Source organism: Archocentrus centrarchus, chromosome 5 (assembly GCF_007364275.1).
Source record: "Archocentrus centrarchus isolate MPI-CPG fArcCen1 chromosome 5, fArcCen1, whole genome shotgun sequence".
In the NCBI taxonomy this organism is placed as follows: domain Eukaryota; kingdom Metazoa; phylum Chordata; class Actinopteri; order Cichliformes; family Cichlidae; genus Archocentrus; species Archocentrus centrarchus.
This window is the reverse complement of record NC_044350.1, coordinates 11,797,740-11,818,768: the sequence shown is the minus strand read 5'-3', so window position 1 is coordinate 11,818,768 and position 21,029 is coordinate 11,797,740. Positions and strand designations below refer to the sequence as shown.

The window sequence follows — 21,029 nt, the reverse complement described above, 5'->3', positions numbered from 1 at the left end:
AGAAGTTATTAACATCTATCAAGCCATTCCTAAGGCTTGAGACGCCAGTGAACCACAGTGAGAGACATATTCCAGTAGGAACTGTGATGAACCTTCCCAGGAGCGACCGGTCAACCAAAATGACTCCAAGAGTACATTTACGACTCATCCAGGTGGTCATAAAAGAACCCAGAACACCAGAACGCCTCACTTTGCTCAGTTAAGTTCAGAGTTCATGATTCAACGATAAGAAAGAGACTGGAAGAAAATAATCATCCATGGGAGAGTTCCAAGAAGAAAACCACAGCTGACCAAAAAGAACACAAAGGCTCATCTCACATTTGTCAAAAAACATCTTTTTGATCCTCAAGATCTTTGGGAAAACCTTCTGTGGGCTGACGAGACAAAGGTTGAACTTTTTGGAAGGTTTGAGTCCCGTTACATCTGACATAAAACTAACACAGCATTTCATAAAAAGAACATCAGACCATGGTGGTCTGGGGCTGCGTTACTGCTTCAGGACCTGGATGACTTGCTGTAATTGATGGAACCATAAATTCTTCTCTCTACCAGAAAATCCTGAATGAGAATGTCCAGCCATCAGTTCATGCCCTGAAGCTCAAGCTCATTTGGGTTATGCAACAGGACAAAACATGCAAGTGTGACAAATATGCAGAAAAAACTAAGAAATCAGGAAAGGGGGCAAATACTTTTTCACAGCAAGGTGCATCAGCAAACCAGTCATAACAGTCTGATGAGCAGTTGGTGCATGTCAGGAAAAAAATACTCAAAAAAATCCCCTCTGAGCAATAGTGAGCCTTTTGACTTTGAATTGAAACTGTTCTCTACACATGCGTGTCATATAGCCATTTTAGCACAGTGTATGATTTTTGTTAGGTCCTTAAACTGATGAAAATTTCTGCTGTAAGTAAAGTTTGTCTGGGTGTTGCTATGCTCTTTGACCACTAGATGACTATGCAGTACACTGATTCTGCAATCTGCCAGCTCAGAGGAGCATATGACTGAGGCGTGGTGTGGCACTTACAGTAGTTTTGTGATTGGAAAAGATGCTTACACTCATCTATGGAAGAATGCGGTCATATCTTGTAGCTCTGAGCAGTTTTTGCAGATTTCTGATGAAATGCCCATGTCACATTACTGCAAACATGTCACCCATCTGCTGTTAGAGGCCTGACATGTTAGTTTTCCTCGCGAGGCAGAAGTAAGAACCTCACTGTGCTAGCGTGGGTTATTTGTTTGTTATTTGCAGGTTCTTCCTCTCCCTTTTCTGTTCCTCAAACACACACATAACTACTGTATTCTTATGGTCACATGCTTATTCGCTTCCTTCCTCCTTCTGCTCCTCGTCGGCTCTTCTTCCTTTGCCTTTTCTGCCCTATTCTTTTTGCATTAATTAATTTCCGGGAACATTCAGTTAGTTTGCCGCGGCTTGCCAAGACCAGGCCATCTCTTTGTGTGTCTGCACTTATTTTAGGCTCCACGGTTATATAATCGCATGGCTCCTCAATTGTCTCCTACTCTATTTATGGTGACAGAGTATTTAACCCCTTAACTGGCAGCAAATAAAATCACCTGAAACAACTACATAACACCCTCTGGTTATTATTGGCTCTGAACAACCCATTTCATAGCCTATTAATCGGCTGCGTCTGGTCCGCGGGCCGAATGAAGTGCATTTATATGGCAGGCTAGACCCGCCCATTTTGACTGACACCTCATTCGGCCAATCATGTTAAGAAATGGGTTTCCCAGAGCCAATAATACTCAGAGGGCGTCACGTAGCTTTGTCAGGTGATTTGGTGCAGCCAGTTACATGATTGGCCGAATAACGTGTCAATAAAAATGGGAGGGTCTAGCCTGCCATATAAAAGGGACTACAAACGGCCCGTCACCGGGCCCTTGCCAGTTAAGGGGTTAAAGTGATGACTGTTTACAGAGAGTGAATGCAACTTGTACGTTTGATGTCCGCGTTATTTCCAATATTTGTTACAGCACGTTGAGTCACACTGACACGGAGACAAAACACAGATGTGCAATTAGTCAGATTTGAAGAAGGAATGTCAGAAATTTCAGTTAACATGTCAGCTTAGAACAAACATCACAACTGTAGGAGAGGCCAGATCGTTTTTCTGTCTACTGTTGGTGACTTTCTGTTTTCTTAAAAATGTCTTTTGGCTACCTCGTGCTGTGTTTGAAATCTGACCTCTTTGGAGTTGTTTTTGGATTCTGGTGGTGCTTCAGACTCCTTGGCTGGAGCTCTCGGGTCTGTGGTGGTGGTGGTGGTAGCAGCCGTTAAGTATGGGGTGGTCTTTTATCTGGAGACACACACACACACACACACACACACACACACACACACACACACACACACACACACACACACACACACACACACACACAGAGCTGCCTCATGCTGATGTTTATTGATGCCATTTTTAGGTAAGAAAAGCGCCAGTCCACAAGGTTCTACAGTTTGGAAAAAGGCAAACAGAAGATGCTGGTATTCAGTTCAATGTTCTTAACTGGCTTTTTTGAAAAGTTTGCAACGGGTAGTTCTGGTTGTATATGTATATTTTTTAATAGGGGAAGTAATACACACCCTTACTTATATTACATGCTTATGATTGGCTTTCATGCATCTTCAGTAACCCCTCACACCAAGTGGAAAGAGCTAATTACATAACATGATAATATACAGACTTCCACTTATGCAGTGAAGCACACCGCTTTTTCTATCAAGCAAACATGATGTAAGTGCTGGTCAGTTGATTATTGACAAGGATTACAACTCATATACTTTGTGGGAAAATGCTAATCTGCTTTTCTAATAAACCTGAGCCACGGCAGGGCTTGTCTTTCAAAAACAATCATTTCATGGGCAAAACAGAAACCAGCTCCAAAATAAAGGCACAACTTGTTCTTCGTGCTTCTGAGATGATGTCTCAGCGGGTCGGAATAGTTTCGTCCTCACTCCAGCCACAACCTTTACCAGAATCAGACTGTAAATAAGAGGGTTAGAAAACTCCACCCTTTCTGGTCAAATGTGGAAACTTTGAGCCTGACTGAAGCACATGTGTGTATTTGCTCCTCGATGGGAATTTGGGAGGAGTTTAGCCTCTCCACAGACAAACCGAGCCCTGAACTTTCTGGCACTTTACTATCACAAGGCTTTAGAGGTAGGATGCATTATCATGCTCTCTGTCTGTCAGAGGGAACAAAAGAAGGTGTTGCAACAGGTGGATGAAGAAATGCAGAAAAAAGGAAAAATTAAGGCACCACTGCAAAAACTGCTGCATGCTTCTTATTAGCCAGTTATACAGCCCTCTGTACTCTATGTGTACTTGAGTGTTTTTCCTTTTTCTTTTTCTTTTTTTAAAAAATTTTTGACGTCACATATTAATTTACAGATGTTTTCAGTAACTTACACATCTGCAAATTAGACAACTAATTTATGGTGGCTGTGGAGCTGTGTGAGCTTTGTTCTGCTTTAAAAACATCAGAGTGAATGTTTCTGGATTTCTCCTACATCTAGAACCAATTAGATCAATTTAAACTATTCTCCAGATGATCTATTGCTTGCGTAAAAGTAAATTTGGGACTGACATAGTTGACAGATTGTTGAATTTTCTCATCATTTTAAGAAAAACAGAATAAATTAAAACCGCAAGCGGTGATATCGGGCCCTCGCACTCCGCGCGCGTCGACCTGTGGCGCTCGTCGACCCGTGCCGCACTCGGAGGTTTTGTGATCGTGATGGGTCTCTAGAAAGTTGAATTCTTTTATAGGAAAAGGTATCTTTTGCTCTCGGCATAGACGCAATGGAATATTTGGGGGTGTGGTCACGGCTCCAGCATGCAAAATAGGGCATGGGTCTGATTGACTTTTTTGATGGGCTGTTTGTCTAGATGATGTGGAGCCAATTTGGTCTCACTGGGTGAAATGCCCTAGGAGGAGTTCATTCAAATAGCAGGCCTGAAAATGGCAAAAATTGACACTTTCAATTGAAGATGCTGGACTTCCTGTAGGGTTTGGAGTATGGCTGCAAGAGACTTTTTTGTATGTCTTAGGATGTTACATGAGTGTGCAAAATTTCAGAGCTGTAGATAAAATGTAACTCAGGGGCTAGCTAAAAAACATGGTATATTATGATATTTAAAGCTGCCAGTAGGGGGCGCTCTAACGTTTATGGACTTTATGCATATCAATGTGTTCAGGGCAGGAGGCTTATCAAATAGATGAGGATTTTGTAAGGAATGGTGAAAGATATTTCATGTATTTCAGAGCAAAACTAATTCTGTGGACGGTCATACAAATTTTCATTTGCTTCTGTAGGGGGCGCTATTGCGCCTACAGTCTTGAATCTGTAGTTATGGATTCAGCCTGGGTGTGTACATGAGTGATTAAATTTTCAGCCTGATCAGACAAAGCATGTGCGAACAAGTGCACAAACAATTTTGGTGGTGAGGGAGAAAAACAAAGGCCAAATTTAATGGCCTGGTGTGACAAGGCCGTTTAATATTTTTTAAAGATTTCCACAATATTTGATGGGCTACTTGTGTAGATGATCTGGAGCCAATTTGGTGTCAGTGGGTGAAATGCCCTAGGACGAGTTCGTTCAAATAGCAGGCGTGGAAATCGCAAAAATTGACACCTTCAATTGAAGATGGCCGACTTCCTGTAGGGTTTGGGGTATGGGTCCAAGAGACTTTTTTGTACGTCTTAGGATGTTACATGAGCCTGTACATTTTCATACATGTAGATAAAACGTAGCTCCGGGGCTACTCAAAAAACATGCTATTTTAAGATATTCCGAGCTGCCACTAGGCGGCGCTCTAACGTTTATGGACTTTATGCATATGAGTGTGTTCAGGGCAGCATGCTTATCACACCACTGAAGTTTGAGCCAGATTGGGCAAGTGGGCTTTGAGTTACAGCCATTTTTGTGTTCATGGCGAATCATCGAACTTTGCCGTCCCATAAGGGTCACGCCCTTTTGTCAAAAACTCACAGTTTTGAAAACACAGTAAGTCCAAGTTCTTAAGGCTTTCCAGGTGAAATTTGAGATGGTTCTGCTAAACCACCTTGGAGCTGGACCTCCAAGTGTAAAATATGACATTTCCTGTTCCCACTAGGTGGCGCTGCGACTGATATTAAATATTGTCATATGTATGTATTCAGGGGGGCACCCTTATCCTACTGGAGAAGTTTGATGCACATTGGATCATGTAGGTATGAATGAGAGGCAATCAAAATTTCATGGCGAATGATCAAAGTTCAAAGGGGCATAAGGACCCCTCCCCCTTGGCGAAAACTCACCATTTTCGAGATTTAGATTCCCCTGGGGGTGTAGGTTAGACAAACCAAATATGAAGATGATAACGTCTAAAACCTCTGAGTTATTAGAAAAAGTGTGAGGGCTGCAAATCGCCAAATTTGCATAATTAATTCAAAATGGCGGACTTCCTGTTGGGTTTAGGGCATGGCTCCAAGAGGATTTTTTGTGCGCCTGGACATGATATATATGTGTATGAAGTTTCATTCATGTACGTGAAACACAGCGGTGGGGCTCCAGTTTAGGGGGCGCTAGCGAGCCATTTGGGCGCGCCCTTGCCCGAGCCCATTAAAATACTTAAATTTTCACCAGGTGTGACGCATGTGCCAAGTTTCATGAGTTTTTGAATATGATAAAGCCCCCAAAAAGCCAATTCATTTGCCTGAATAATAAAAAAAAAAAAAAAAAAAAAAAAAAAAAAAAAAAAAAAAATAATAATAATAATTAAAGCCGCAAGCGGCGATGAGCGGGCCCTCGCACCCGGCGCGCGTCGACCCCTGGCGCGCTCCAGCCAAGCCGCGCGTCGACCCGTGGCACGCTCCAGCCGAACCGCGCTCGGAGGTTCTCGCAGACGAGAGAGTAGCTGGCTCACCCGGCTGCTGACGGCTCAGCAGGCTAGCCGTACTTCGCGTCGATCGTCTCCCGCTTCCACTAGGTGGCATCGGTGAGTGCCCACTAATTAATATGTCACAATGCTCTATGTAATGCCTGCAGCCATCAATGAAACTGTAATGACCATAGGATGATGAGTATCAGTGTCCTACTGATTTCCTGTTGCCACTAGGTGGCGTTATGAGTGTGAAACAAAGCTGATAGAGGGGTGTGTCCGGTCTCCCTTACCCTCCCATCAAGCCTGTGAAGTTTGAGGCAGATCGGACAATGTATGTCAGAGATGTAACAATTTGGTGCACTGTGGTATATGAGTAAAATCCCACATTTAGAGGGTTGCTACGGCAACACCGTTCAATATTCTACAAAACCATGAATATCTTTTGATGGGCTACTTGTGTAGATGATCTGGAGCCATTTTGGTGTGACTGGATGAAAAGCTGTAGTAGAAGATGATTCAAATAGCAGGCCTGAAAAATGTGACAAATGCTGCAAAAATGACACCTTAATTAGAACATGTCAGGCTTCCTGTTGGATTTCGGCTATCGGTCCAAGAGACTTTTTTGTACGTGTTAGGATGTTACTTCAGCATGCACGATTTCAGGTACACAGACCAAGCACTGCCCTGGGGCTGATGTTTAGAACCTATCTGGGCGTGAAATGGAAAAAAAGTCCAAATTCAGAGGGTTGCTACGGCAACACCGTTCAATATTCTACAAAACCATGAATATCTTTTGATGGGCTACTTGTGTGGATGATCTGGAGCCATTTTGGTCTCACTGGGTCAAATGCCCTAGGAGGAGTTGAGGCAAAAAGGCCTGGAAAAGGCGAAAAATGCTGCAAAAATGACACTTTAAAGTGAACGTGGCTGACTTCCTGTTGTGTTTCGGCTATCGGTCCAAGAGACTTTTTTGTAGATGTTAGCATTTTACATCAGCAGGCACATTTTCAGGTACATAGAGAAAGCACAGCCCAGGGGCTGATGTTTAGAATGTCTGTGAATTTGAAATTGAAAAAAGTCCAAATTCAGAGGGTTGCCATGGCAACACCGTTCAATATTCTACAAAACCCTGAATAACTTTTGATGGGCTACTTGTGTAGATGATCTGGAGCCAATTTGGTGTCACTGGGTGAAATGCCCTAGGACAAGTTCGTTCAAATAGCAGGCGTGGAAATCGCAAAAATTGACACCTTCAATTGAAGATGGCCGACTTCCTGTAGGGTTTAGGGTATGGGTCCAAGAGACTTTTTTGTACGTCTTAGTATGTTACATGAGCATGTACATTTTCATAGATGTAGATAAAACGCAGCTCCGGGGCTACTCAAAAAACATGCTATTTTAAGATATTCCGAGCTGCCACTAGGCGGCGCTCTAACGTTTATGGACTTTATGCATATGAATGTGTTCAGGGCAGCATGCTTATCACACCACTGAAGTTTGAGCCAGATTGGGCAAGTTGGCTTTGAGTTACAGCCATTTTTGTGTTCATGGCGAATCATCGAACTTTGCCGTCCCATAAGGGTCACGCCCTTTTGTCAAAAACTCACAGTTTTGAAAACACAGTAAGTCCAAGTTCTTAAGGCTTTCCAGGTGAAATTTGAGATGGTTCTGCTAAACCACCTTGGAGCTGGACCTCCAAGTGTAAAATATGACATTTCCTGTTCCCACTAGGTGGCGCTGCGACTGATATTAAATATTGTCATATGTATGTGTTCAGGGGGGCACCCTCATCCTACTGGAGAAGTTTGATGCACATTGGATCATGTAGGTATGAATGAGAGGCAATCAAAATTTCATGGCGAATGATCAAAGTTCAAAGGGGCATAAGGACCCCTCCCCCTTGGCAAAAACTCACCATTTTCGAGATTTAGATTCCCCTGGGGGTGTAGGTTAGACAAACCAAATATGAAGATGATAACGTCTAAAACCTCTGAGTTATTAGAAAAAGTGTGAGGTCTGCAAATCGCCAAATTTGCATAATTAATTCAAAATGGCGGACTTCCTGTTGGGTTTAGGGCATGGCTCCAAGAGGATTTTTTGTGCGCCTGGACATGATATACATGTGTATGAAGTTTCATTCATGTACGTGAAACACAGCGGTGGGGCTCCAGTTTAGGGGGCGCTAGCGAGCCATTTGGGCGCGCCCTTGCCCGAGCCCATTAAAATACTTAAATTTTCACCAGGTGTGACGCATGTGCAAAGTTTCATGAGTTTTTGAATATGATAAAGCCCCCAAAAAGCCAATTCATTTGCCTGAATAATAATAAAAATAATAATAATAAAAATAATAATAAAAATAATAAACGAAGCAATTACAATAGGGCCTTCGCACAGTTCGTGCTCGGGCCCTAATAATAAACGAAGCAATTACAATAGGGCCTTCGCACAGTTCGTGCTCGGGCCCTAATTAGTTCAGCTGCTGTTTTGCATTTAAATAAAAACCACCTTTGAAGCAGCGATTGTGGCAGCAGGAAGTTACTTTGGGTTCTTCTATAAGATTGATATTAGCTTGTAAGGTTTTTCTTGGTCTGTATGGATACGTAGTCAAAGACTTTTTTTAGTTGCATTTAGGAGAACATTTTATTGCTGTGTTGAGTCATTTAAGATGTAATTTTCTCCTGTGTAAGCTCCTACAATGGGTTTTTTTGCCACCCAGTACTGACTGCGCTGAAGATCCTGGTTTCCTGCCAGTTCAGGGTCTGAACTGCTATCTCAGACAAATTGAATCCAGCCAGGTAGATCTCCTGGGGCTTTCCAACAGAAAGGCAGAACTGGTTCTCCTCGTCATGCATGCCTGCCTGCCACTGGATGGGAGAAACAGTTAACTGTTAAACAGTCTGCAAAGGAGTGGGGGTGGAGGGGCTTTAAGATCCAGCCCCACATTCCTAACCTCTCTCTGGACTATAAAATGTGGAGCCCCAACCGTTCTGCTCCTCCTCTACCTCCACTTCCTCCTCCTCCCTCTGTGTGTGTTTTGTGACTCCCTCCTTCTGCTTCAGAGTGGAAGAGCGGTCTGACAGGGACGTACCATTCTTCAACCACGGGGAAGTCATGTAGAGACAAAAAAAGAAGCTGCATTCATTCTTTGAGCTGAGAGCTCACTGCCTTCCCCCGCTGCACGTTCTGTCGGTGAGCTGTTCCGAGGTGGAGGGGAGAGTTTGTAGGGGGGTTGAGGAGAGTAGAGTGTGAGCACAGCATTTGAGAAACCAGCTGATCAGAGCTGAGGTATTCTGCCACAGAGACAGAGGGAGAGGGAGAGAGAGAGAGCGTGACTGGAAAAAAGAATAAGAAGGACAGAGAAAGCAGCTCAAGTCTTTATAATTTTGAGATTAGTGATATACAAATAGGGCACTTTGAAAATGTCTAGTTCCTTTCATGGGAAACAGAAAACTGTGAGAGGGCAGAAGCTCTATAGAAAGATGTGAGAGCTGTTGGTAGGGTGGAAATCTGAGGAAGAACCAGAAAAGGATCAGTCAAGCCTTGGCTATCAGTGAGAGCAAAGAGGGTCAAAGAACCCTGTGGAATAAGGAGTGATGTCTTGGCTCTCGCCAGTGTCATGGGCTAAATGGACATGGACGGCGGTGCGTGGGGGAGAGGGTGAGGAGGATGAAGAGGGGCAGGAGGACAGCGAGGAGAGGGAGCAACATGGAGAGAGAGAAGAGGAAGAGGAGGAAGAGAGATCTCAAGGCTGCAGGCAAGTGTTGTGCTTGAGCCCCGAGACTACAGACAGGGTGACTCACACGTTTTTATTTACCTGTGTGTCTGCCTGTCAGGTTGAGGAATCTCTGTTTGAAGGTTTGATGAAATGGACTGAGGGAAGTGAGGAGGAGAAAATTTATTGGTGTCATTTTGTATTTTGCATGCTGCGTTGCCATGCAGCGCGCACACGTTTGTGGTGTGACTGAATGTTTTTCTGAGCCTCACTGGCAAATTTTCATATCTGTACAAGAACGCACACTCTCACACCGCAGTCAGTGAGGTAATCATTGCTGAGATAAAAACATGACACATTCTCAAGGCATCAGGACCGCATGTACCTGCTTTTCATGTCTGCTTTGAAAACATTGTTTTCCATTGTTCCAAGTACATTCACAACTACTTCCACTCTCAGACACCTGATTAGATACTGCACCAGTATCCTGTCACAAAGTATCAAGTTATCAAATGCCAAAATCCATGTTTACTATCTTATGGTTAACAGTCTTTACTAGATCTAACTGAATGATCCAGTGCTATAAAATCACAAATCATTTTATTCAGTTCTTAATGCACCATTTACAGCCTGTACGTTAGTCTCATATCTTATGGTTCTAACAGTGTAACAGGAAATAGTGGGGTGGCTTACTTGCACTTCCTCTTCCTCTATATATCTTTTACTTTATCTGTGTTTCACTATTGCTTCTTCACTACTTCAGACAATACTGAGTCTTGCCAAGGCACGACACCAGAGGACAAAAACAGGGAAACTGGCACATCGGACAATAAAATAAGAGTTTATATTAGATTTTTGTTGTTGTTGTTTTAATACCCAGTATCCTCTAAATCAATATTGAAAGCATACCACTGTATTCTGTAGTACTATCAACCCCCTGGCGGTGATGCTACCACCAGGAGGTTTGCAAGAAGTTGTAGTTTTACCTCTTCGGGCCTCTAAAAATATTCAATCATAGCAGCACAAGAAGAGACCACCACTCTTGAGCTGATTAGGTTGTTAAAAATCATAGTTCAGATGGTCCCAGACCTAAGTGGTTGGGAAACACTGCCTTAGATCAGAAACACTGTGATATATTGCAAGATACCTGCTTTGTCACTGATTTTGCATCTACTGCAGTGCAGTTCTGTTTATCTATGCCTATAAATTCTGTTTCTATTCATCCCTTTGATATTTAGCAGCAGTAGTTTCTGTCTCCTGTTCTCTGTATTTGTAATACAACCGCTTCTTTCCTCCTTTCTCATGTTTTGAATTCTTGGGAAGTTTTTGGTCTTTCTCTCTCTCTCACTCGTATCTCTCCCTGACTACCACAGCTCTGACTCAGAGGGTCATTTTGACACTCCTGAGGCAGCAACTCCTGTCCGCGCCCCTCCGACCATCCCGGGAGAGCTGGAGAACAACACCGATGCAGACAAAACAGGTGTGGCCCACAACAGAAATGTGATGATGTGATGCTGACACACTGTCCAAGTTGTAAGCACTGTAACTGTAATGCCTCAGTGTGGCTCCACAATATTCAGCATATAAGAAGAAGTGCATGTTCGAGTGCACAGGCAGTATCTTCAAGGTTGCTATGGAAACAGGAGTCGTTTGATGTTTCACTAAATGTTTAGGCGTCTCGTGTGTTTATCTTCATAGTCAACAAAATGGGAAAATGTGTCCAGAGTATGTCAAGAAAATAATGATTTCTATTGCTGAAAGGATCATTTGGGCACGTGTGATCGATTACGTCTGAACTATTCATGTCACGTGTCAAGATCACCAATGCCAGAATAATTGGATACATATGCTGTCTGACATTTTCAGGAATGTTCTTTCCTACTAAATTTCAGCTTTCAGCAAGAATTTATTACATATTAAGTATCCAGACTTCCTACACGCTGTAAAGACAGTTAAATGCACGATGCATTTAATTAAATATAATCAAGGTTAATACTTGCTGGTAGCCAAATATGCTCTGCATGCTTGGTATGTAAGCTGGTATGCAGGTGAGCAGGCATTTTGGGTGGGATTTGGGTGTGACAAAGCCTTGACACTGTCATTTGAGTCACTAAAAGGAGGAGCCTGTAGCAGAGTGTGGGAAAGGCCTTTGCTCTGGAATTCAACAGGTTCAACAAAAGCTTCATCAAAAGCTCTGCCCTGCTTTGTAGTAGTCACTGATAGAGGTCACCATGAGAGGAGCGACTGAACAAAGCATGTCATGGGGCTGAAATGATTGTGCAGCTTTATTTTTTAAAAGTTGATTTTTAGCCGTCCTCACGTTTGCGCTGCTGTTGTGGTTTTGGTCGGATTAAGTCCTTCCTCTAAAACAGCTCCAATGACATTTTCCAAAAGAGTAAGTTGCAAAGGTCAGACAGCGTGGAGAGAAGAGGGAGCTCACATTTTAAACTGCAAACATCTCTTCCTGCAGCTGTTTCAAAGTTTGATCGCAGGCAGAGAGGAGCTGAAGCACCTCCAGAAACATCTTCGAATGTAAACACGCTCAGTGTTTGCCTGCAACCATCCAAAGTCTCCATTACTACATCGGCATCCACCTGATGATTGTTTATAAGTCTTTTAGGGTTATGCAACTTATTTTAGATCATGAGCCATATCAGCCCAGCCTATTAAAACATATACAGTATTTTCTATTTACAAAGAGATGACAAACAGCATGAGATACAATCTCAGTGACATTTTTCCACATTGAGTTGTTATTCTTGGATCGCCACAACAATAGTTTATAATACAGTACTTTATTCTTTAGGATTCAGAGTGCTTCTTTAGATCAAGAAAAATGGGAATTATTAAAGTGTTATATTAAGTGTTAATGAACACCTTTGAACACCCCCCCCACAATCTACAGAGTTAAAGGCATAGTCACAGCTAAAGAGACATGACTGACTTCTGCAATCGAGTTAATACAAGTGCAGTTCACTGTCTGTACTATTTGAGACTGTGTTGGTTTAAAAAATTGAAAATTTATAGTTAAAGATAATCATATACATATACAATTTTATAAGTCACATGATTTGTGCCTTATTGTGAAACGAGTAGTGCAGCTTTGCGAGATCTACCGTCACTATGACATGGTCTGCCTCTGTGCAAACTCCTTCAAGAGTCAAAAATGACACTCTGGCGACATGCGACTGGAACTGGGTAGAAACAGCAGTAGGCTTTGCTAGTTTCCGGGCAACACAATGTTGCATGAACACGGCGAGCATGACAGGCGTGCTGAAATATGCTGTTGTCTCAAAATGTTCCCTGAAGCTAATGATTGCACCACAGCAGCCACCTTCCCTACTGTCTAAAACACACACAACATGATAAATCACAGCGTCTTTTATTTTTATTTTCAAATGCACGACTTTGTATAAATGCAATGGCCCTCATAGTAACACATTACCATGGCAACAGCAGCAACTGGAACAGTTGGCTGGCTACTAACCTGCTTTCAGAGAACCAATCAGATATCACTGACGTTAGCTTAGATGTTATTGAAAAGAACAGCACTAGCAGCAGGAGTGTGCATTAACTTTTAGGTCTTACTTTGTTTTTTGATCAATTCGGGTGTTTTTGTCTCTCATTTCTTCTTCAGACTTGGAAAAGGAGGAGAACCTGATAGTAACTGCTCCTGCCGGGGATCAGGATATTCTGCTCAGCCAAAACATGGGTCAGGATGAGCCTGCAGTCCCCATGGGTGGCCCGCTCGAAATAAACATCCAGACCCTAGAAGAAGAACAAACAGTGAAATTTCCAGCAGATTTGGGCTCTGTGCCTGCTCCTGATTTATGCTCACAGAAGGAAGTAGCTCCATCCTCTGAGTCATCCCAAGACCCAGCGACTCTCATAGCAGCTGATCTAATCCCAGACCTAGCTCCAACTCCATGTCCTGCTCCTTCCCTAGAACCAGACTCAATCCAGAGCAGTGAACCTGCAGCCCTCTCAGTTCCAGAGCCCCCTGAAGAGAAACCTCTTGCTGAACCAGAGGCACAGTACAATGGCCTGTCCAGTGAGGCAGAGCCTGTTCAAAAGAGTAAAACGAGGAAATCCAAACCTCCATCTCTGAATATGAAGTCCTCGCTGAATGAGGTTGCTAAAACAAATGAGGAAGAAGAGCTTCCTGTTCCCAAGGCCACATATAACTTTGACCCCAGCCTTCTAGATGACAGTTTTAACCCCTTCATCAGCGGTGGATCCAAAATCCAAAACTCTCCCCCACCATGTGACCCGAGCTCTCTCCCCAGACTCGAGCCACTTGGTGAGGCCAGCTCAGAAGCACAAGCATCCTTGGAAACGATGGAGCCGTCATCTGAGGTGAAGCCTCTGGTGATGATGGAGTTTGGTCTGGATGAAGGACCAGTCAGCAAGCCTCCTCCAAAGAAACTGGGAGGGAAAAAGACAATCAGTAAACTTGCGGCAAAGAAGCAGAGGCCCAAAGGATCAGAGGCTTCCTGCAAACCTGCATCAGAACCCACAGTGTCAGAAACACTTTCTCAGCCAGCACCAGATCCAGTTCCCCAGCCTATATCAGAGCCAGTTTCAGAGCCTGATGCAGAAGTCTCTCTGCCAGTTTCAGACTCTTCTGCACCTTTGAACTTGGACGATATTCCTATTTCTAAGACAGGATCATATAACTTTGATCCCAGTCAGTGGGATGACCCACACTTCAATCCATTTGGTAGCAATAGCAAGGTGAGCAGCTCTCCAGTGCTTCCTAAGGGCTCCTACAGCTTTGACCCGGACAGTTTTGATGATTCTGCGGACCCTTTTAAACCTTCTAAATCCCTGAGCAATGAGGACACGTCCAGTAGCCCGTCTCTGCCAGAGAAAAAAGTAAAAGAAGGAGAGAAACAAAAGGCAAGGCAGCCTCAGGGGGAGAAGAAAGTGAGGCAGATTCCCAAGAAAAACAAAGAGAGGACAATCACGTAAGTCTCAAAAAAATATGAAAACTTTCTCTCTTGCCCCAGGAGTTGGCAGTTCTGAGGTTGTAACATTACCACCTGTGCACTAACAATTCATGCGATACTCAAACATGTTATATATAGACTCTTAAAGTGCTTACAGCTGCAGTCATTAGACTGGTTTCAGCTTTTCCATGTCTGTCCGCATCTTGTGTTTCTTGCCAAACTTTATCTGCTGAGAGTTAAAAATGCTGAGCTGAGCACCTTCAGTCGCTCACTTGCAATTTGTATCTTGTTCTTTGTTCCCTTATCACAATCCCTCCTTCACCTGCTTTATTCCTTTCATACTTCATCTTCCCCCCCCCCCCTTGTTTGTTGTGCAACCCGCAAACCTCTGCTTTCGTCCTTTTCTATTGGCCTCAGGACATCTGAACACGTCAAGTTTCTCTGTTTTCTGTTGTAAGTACTGATGCACTCTTTCTCTCACGCATGCTTGCGTCACATTTTACTCTCATCGTGGCATGCGCTGTAACAAAAGTGGCTTTTAAAGGAGCATGCAAGGGCAGTGCGTGTCTTCCTCACTTTCACCTCAACTCATCCAATGGAGATGTAATTTGTTACATCTTGTGAGCGTTCCAGACGTTTAGCAGCATCAGTATGGTTCTACATGTGCGCCCTTCCTTTGATATCTGTCTGAACACCATAGCAGAGAAATGCTCGCACCTTGATGGTTATAGAGACAGTATGCATAAATACAGTCTCACAATTTTTTTTTTTATTATTATCATGTGCTTGCTTTGTAGGAATTCCTGTAAAGTAGAGAAATACGATGAAAGCCCGTCCTTGGTTCTTGACGTGTGTAATCAGGTAATATAAGTGCTTGTGAGGATGTGTGTGCATGTATGTGCGTGAACCCTGTTACAGTGTTTCACTTTACTGCAGTGACACTGCAATGTTCATTATTCAGCAGCTTCACCTCTAAAGACACACACACACACACACACACACACACACACACACACACACACACACACACACAAACACACACACACACACACACACACAGTGATAGAGAGAGCGCAAGAGGGAGCCACAAAGACCAGCAGAAGCATCAGCGGTGTCTCCAGCTCTGCGGTACCATCTTGGCTTGCTGACAAACCTGTGACTTATCTCTCTGCAGTCAAAATATTAGTCTCCTGCTTCCGCATGCCCTCAATATTAACACCTAAAAAATAAAGTAATAAAGTTGCATATAAGAATCTATTATTCTTACTGAGGCTCATCAGGGAAACACAAAGCCTTTGGACATTACTGACAAACTTTAGACCCCCCCGCCCTTCCAGGAATGGTGATGCTATTTTCTGGAGAACTGATTGGTCAGTAGTCGGTGATTTGATAGCTGCTGATCTCTAATCACAGCATGGCAATTTACCCCAGTGAAAGGTTAACACTCAAAGTAAGCACTGTCCAGCTCTCCTCATGTAAGAACCCTCTCCTAGTATCTCCTCCACACATTTGAGTCTGTGTTAGGGAACGCAGCAAACCTTCTTGTGATGGCATGTGTGGATGTGTCGTGCTGGGGAAGCTGAACTATCTCTGCAACCTGAATAGGCTGCAGGTACTGTTTCATGTTACCAGTAGTAAGAAGGATACTAACAAAAAAGCAAACCTAGAGAAAAAAATCAGTTAGGAGGGGTAAAGAAAGAGCAGTGGTCTGTGGCCACCACCTGCAACACCTTTCCCTTTTGGAGATTGCCTTGTTGTTGCCTCTCCACCTGTTGTCACTTTCATTTGCACCAAATCAGCTGGAATGGGTTCACAATGGTTGATGCTTCCTATCTAGGCAGACTGAAATCTGAATATTGTGCAAAAAGTCTTGAACCATCCCTCATTTCTTTAGATTATGTCATCAAAGATCCTGACATTCTTGTCATATATTTTAAAGTAGTCTTGTGCCATAGTTCTTCAGGCTTTCTGTAGGTCTCTCAAAGGTTTTTATTTGGACACTGGCTGCTTTTTTACTCATCCATTCATTTCATGTTCAGTCTGGTCCTTGTACCTGGCCATTTTTAGAGAAATTATTTTATTGTTGTTTGTTTTGTTTCATTGTTAAACCACTTAACACTGACCTGTGACCTGTGAGACGAGGCAATGTTGTGTGTACACGTAACGCACAACTTAGCAAAGAACCAATTTTAAATTATATTTTTAGGCACTTTGTTAATAGCAGCCTGTCACAAAAACACACCATTTGTTCCCATTTCTTTAGCCGAAACTACAAAAAATGATAAAGATGACAGAGTTTGACAGTCATAAAATTGTATTTTTGCACAAACAAGGTGATTCCCAAAGAGATATTAGCTGAAAAGTTTGCATATCTTGGTATTGTCTGCATTGTGTCCTTAAAAACAACTGAGGAAACAGAACAAGTGAAGGACCAAAGACGACGTAGCGGGTGAACAGTATCTGAAAGTCGTGTCCTTAAGAAAGAGGAAAAAAATCCAGGAAAGAGCTGACACCTGAGGACCTGAGATGCATCGTGCTCTTTGGTAGATCCGTCTACTGTTCACTGAAGCCTGATCAGAAACGGTCTCAGTGGAAGCGTGGCTGTCAAGAAGCCATTCATAAAGAAGGGAAACACAATGGAACACTATCAGTCATGGATTGGTCTCCCCACCTCAGTATTACTGAAGCATTGTGGGATCATCTTGAACAATATCCAAAGAAGAGCTTTGAATGTCCTTCAAGAAGCCTGGAGAACTATTCCTGAAGACTGCTTACAGAAATGACATAAAAGCTGCCAAAGAGAGTTCAGACTGTGCTGAAGAATAAAGATGGTCACACCAAATATTGACTTTCAAACTTGTTAGAATTGTATAAACTCTGTTTTTGCCTCATGTGTTGTATTTCCATGGGTGTTTGCACATTTCAGTAAATCACTGCACCTATTTTCCATTTCCAGCAAAATATAAAGAAATGAGGGGTGGCTCAAGACCTTTGCACAGTACTGTATTTAAACACTGTAATCAGTGACTGAATAATTTTCTGTGCCTACATGTTCATAAAAAAAGTACATTTAGGCTGTGTGTGTTTCTGATGTTAACAGTATTTTTTAATTGGCTCAGTATACATAGAAATACAGTAAATTCCACTGTGATGTAGGTTATATCTCACTCTCTTTTGTCCAGGATGAGGATGAAGTGGTGGTACAGACCCCAGAGATCACTCACCGAGTTCATCATGCCACCGATGAGGAGAAGCTGGCTTCCACTTGCATGATGGGACAGACAACAGACAGCCAGCAGGAAAGAGAGGAGCCAGAATGCAATAAAGCACCTGCGAAAAAACAGCTAAGCAGTGACAGAGCCATAATGGATGGTAAGCTCAACACTGACATTTCTGCAGACGTGACCTGTTTCTGTTTAGGGTTGAGCTGTAGTATATAGTGAAAGGAGGCTTTGCTTGGATAGAATTCGGCTAAAAGTTAAGGTGACTTCTAAGGAAAACATTTTTTAAGTCAAAAAGTAGAACGGCTCTGATCTAATTTTCATTTAAATCAGCTTTACGCTGCCAGTTATTTATACCGACAAGACAATGTGAACAGGGAAGGTGATGCAGTTACATAATTTTCTAAACAACTACTGCGTCAGACTTAAGGGAGAAAAAAAAAAAAAGTACCAGGCATGCTCAGCAGTATTCTGCCCTGGATAAAAGTGTAGTATAAATACTACACTGGGCGGTATTTTTGCTGCTCTGCATAAGGACAAGCCATGCAGTCTTTTCATTAGCAAACAATCAAAACTAGACAAAGGGTAAGTATGAACTCTTTACTTCAAGTGTATTTAATTCTCTTTGGAAATTGTGATACAGACTGTTACATTTGCTGCTGTCTCTGAGTTATGTTTCATCTTCTCCAAGGTCCTGAGATGAAGGCTGCAGACCAACTGGAGGAGAAGGACAGCTTCGGTCTGAAAGATGATATAGTAAGTGTACTACAGGAACAATAGGGAGGGGAGCATGAATATTTTAACATGACAGGATTGTTTTGCGTTGTCAGCTGTTGTTCAGGTTAGCAATAACAGGTCCAACTATTTCAGTTTTTCATTCTGGGACAAAATGTATCTTGTGTACCTATTTTTGTTCTTGCACCTGTAGGCTAAACCTGTTTTTATTGTTTCGATTATGTAGCATGGCATCTTTGATCTCACCACAAATTATATGGGATATTTGTACCTCTTCCATAGAGTGTGATGTCCACAATGACAAAGCTGACCAGCAGTGAGGCCCCTGACACAGCAGCCCTATGCCAGGATAGCGTGCCTCTAAGTGAGATGGACAAAGCTGCAGTGCTAACCCTGATCAGAGAAGAGGTATGCACTCGGAGAGGGCTGGGTGTTATTCTGCTTAGCTGTTACCAGTGCTGAGCACAGCTGGGATTTTTAATTTTATGCCCTTTTTGTGTAAACAGATCATCACTAAAGAGATTGAAGTCAATGAATGGAAGAGAAAATATGAAGAGAGCAGAGCAGAGGTTATGGAAATGAGGTATGAGGCATCTGGTTGCCTGGGACCTTCTGTTTACATAATATTAAACACAACTGTAGAAGTATGACAGAAGCTGACAGTGAACTGCTTTGGCTTCTTATTCTGACAGGAAAATAGTTGCAGAATATGAGAAAACAGTGGCCCAGATGATCGGTAAGTTGCTGCCACCTAGTGGTGATTTTGTTCTACACGGATTTGTTCCTGTGTGCAGATAATACAGATTATTGATCACTACATTACTGCTTCCACAACTGTGTGCCTTCTTCAGGAAAACCCCCAAAATTCAGATCCCCCCCCCCCCCCCCCCCCCCTTACCTATAAGAGTAATTATACATCTAGATCCAAACTATTCAAAGGAAAGGTAGACATCTGTACAGATTGTATCTCTAAAACTAGGAAATTCACAACAAAAATAATCTAAAAGGATAAATAGCCCTACATGCTAGTAAAAAATGTGTACATTATATTGGGGGTGGGTGGGGGTACTATCCTTCTAGGTTTACCAGCCTAAGAATGCAGCACGGTCTCTTCATGATGCCCTGCCAGCATGTCCTTTTACTTCCACCTGCAGACTGACCTTTTTCACAAACATGACCAGTTGTGTAGAACTCAGATTACTGACTTTAATAAGCAAAGCACATACACTATACAACAGCCTGTTTTTTGCATCTTTCTGTTCACTAAGCTAAGAGTCTCACACCCAACTGGGACTAATCTTACGCTCATTAGTGTGCTTGTAGGAAAACAGCATTGTCCTAACACATTATTTCTACACTGTCTATTCTGCACCTTAAATGTGCACTCATATGTTGCTGCATTTCACTGTTTTCTCTCACAGCAGTGTTTCAGCTGTAGCACGCATTTAGCCCTCATTTTATATTGTGACTCATTTATTTTATAGAGGATGAGCAACAGCAGAAGACCCTGTCGTGTAGTAAGTCAGTGAGGCAGTTGACCTTAGAGAGAGATCAGGCCCTGGCTGACCTCAACTCAGTGGAGCGCTCGTTTGCTGATCTCTTCAGGCGGTATGAGAACATGAAGGGAGTCTTGGAGGGCTTCAAGAAGGTCAGTATAGTCTCAATGTGAATCACATGAGAAGCTGTGTAGCCAGTTCACTGGATCTGTTTTACATGTGTCTCTCCAGAATGAGGAGGTGCTAAAGAAATGCGCTCAAGACTACCTGATGCGCATCAAGCAGGAGGAGCAGCGATACCAAACCCTCAAAATCCACGCTGAGGAGAAACTAGATAAGTAAGTGTGCAATCTGGGCTTCCAAGATGACGTTCCTATGCGAGTATTGAATCCTGAAATGCCATTTGCTTTGACATTGCCTAATGTCATTTCTACTCTAACAGGGCTAATGAGGAGATAGCCCAGGTACGTGCCAAGTCAAACGCTGAGAGTGTCGCCCTAAACGCAAGCCTGAGAAAGGAGCAGATGAAGGTGGAGTCACTTGAAAGAGCTGTCCTTCAGAAGGTAGGATGTGCTGGAAAACCTACTTGGGAATAATTAAACCTGGAAACCCTACTGAGTATTGTCTGTGTACTGAACATTCATCCTTTCCTTGTTGTCAGTATCAGTGTCTGACTGTTGTAAAGTAGTAATTATTCCTGGAAGTAAAACACTCAGTGGTTTTTAGTTTACCCCAGTGGTGAGGTGACAGCGTCACGCACAACCTGTTTGGTTTCGTCTTTGCAACGGTGAAAGGGATACATATGAGTTCCTGTTTTCCTCGTTTTACGTCTTTAATTAAATAGTCCAGCAGAATCGTGTGTTTGCACTCATGTGCTTCTTTTACAGTGATCTAATTGAAACACTAGAGGGCAGTGTACTATTTACTAAAACCAGACTCTTTGAAAGAAGGGAAGCAGATGCTCACTAACTCCAGAAATTGTGAAGACAATAGGCATGTGTTTAAATGCCTAAGTGTATCTGCAGATTCAGCTC

At 42.8% G+C, this 21,029-nt stretch overlaps 1 protein-coding gene across 4 annotated transcripts in view; it reads left to right on the top strand.

The window, feature by feature from the left end:
* Nucleotides 1–21,029, top strand: part of tacc1 (transforming, acidic coiled-coil containing protein 1) — a 41,835-nt gene that overhangs the window by 19,260 nt on the left and 1,546 nt on the right. For 3 of the 4 annotated variants that reach the window (XM_030729946.1, XM_030729947.1, XM_030729945.1), the window contains 11 exons: nt 10,968–11,074; nt 13,232–14,561; nt 15,341–15,404; nt 17,726–17,915; nt 18,456–18,520; nt 18,782–18,907; nt 19,006–19,082; nt 19,192–19,235; nt 19,984–20,147; nt 20,227–20,333; nt 20,438–20,558. In XM_030729946.1, the coding sequence (XP_030585806.1) occupies nt 13,303–14,561; nt 15,341–15,404; nt 17,726–17,915; nt 18,456–18,520; nt 18,782–18,907; nt 19,006–19,082; nt 19,192–19,235; nt 19,984–20,147; nt 20,227–20,333; nt 20,438–20,558 (2,217 nt within the window). In that variant the 5' untranslated portion in view covers nt 10,968–11,074; nt 13,232–13,302. Of the gene's footprint in view, nt 1–8,944; nt 9,637–10,967; nt 11,075–13,231; nt 14,562–15,340; nt 15,405–17,725; nt 17,916–18,455; nt 18,521–18,781; nt 18,908–19,005; nt 19,083–19,191; nt 19,236–19,983; nt 20,148–20,226; nt 20,334–20,437; nt 20,559–21,029 lie in introns of those variants that run through there. The other variant, XM_030729944.1, reaches the window with a different exon arrangement.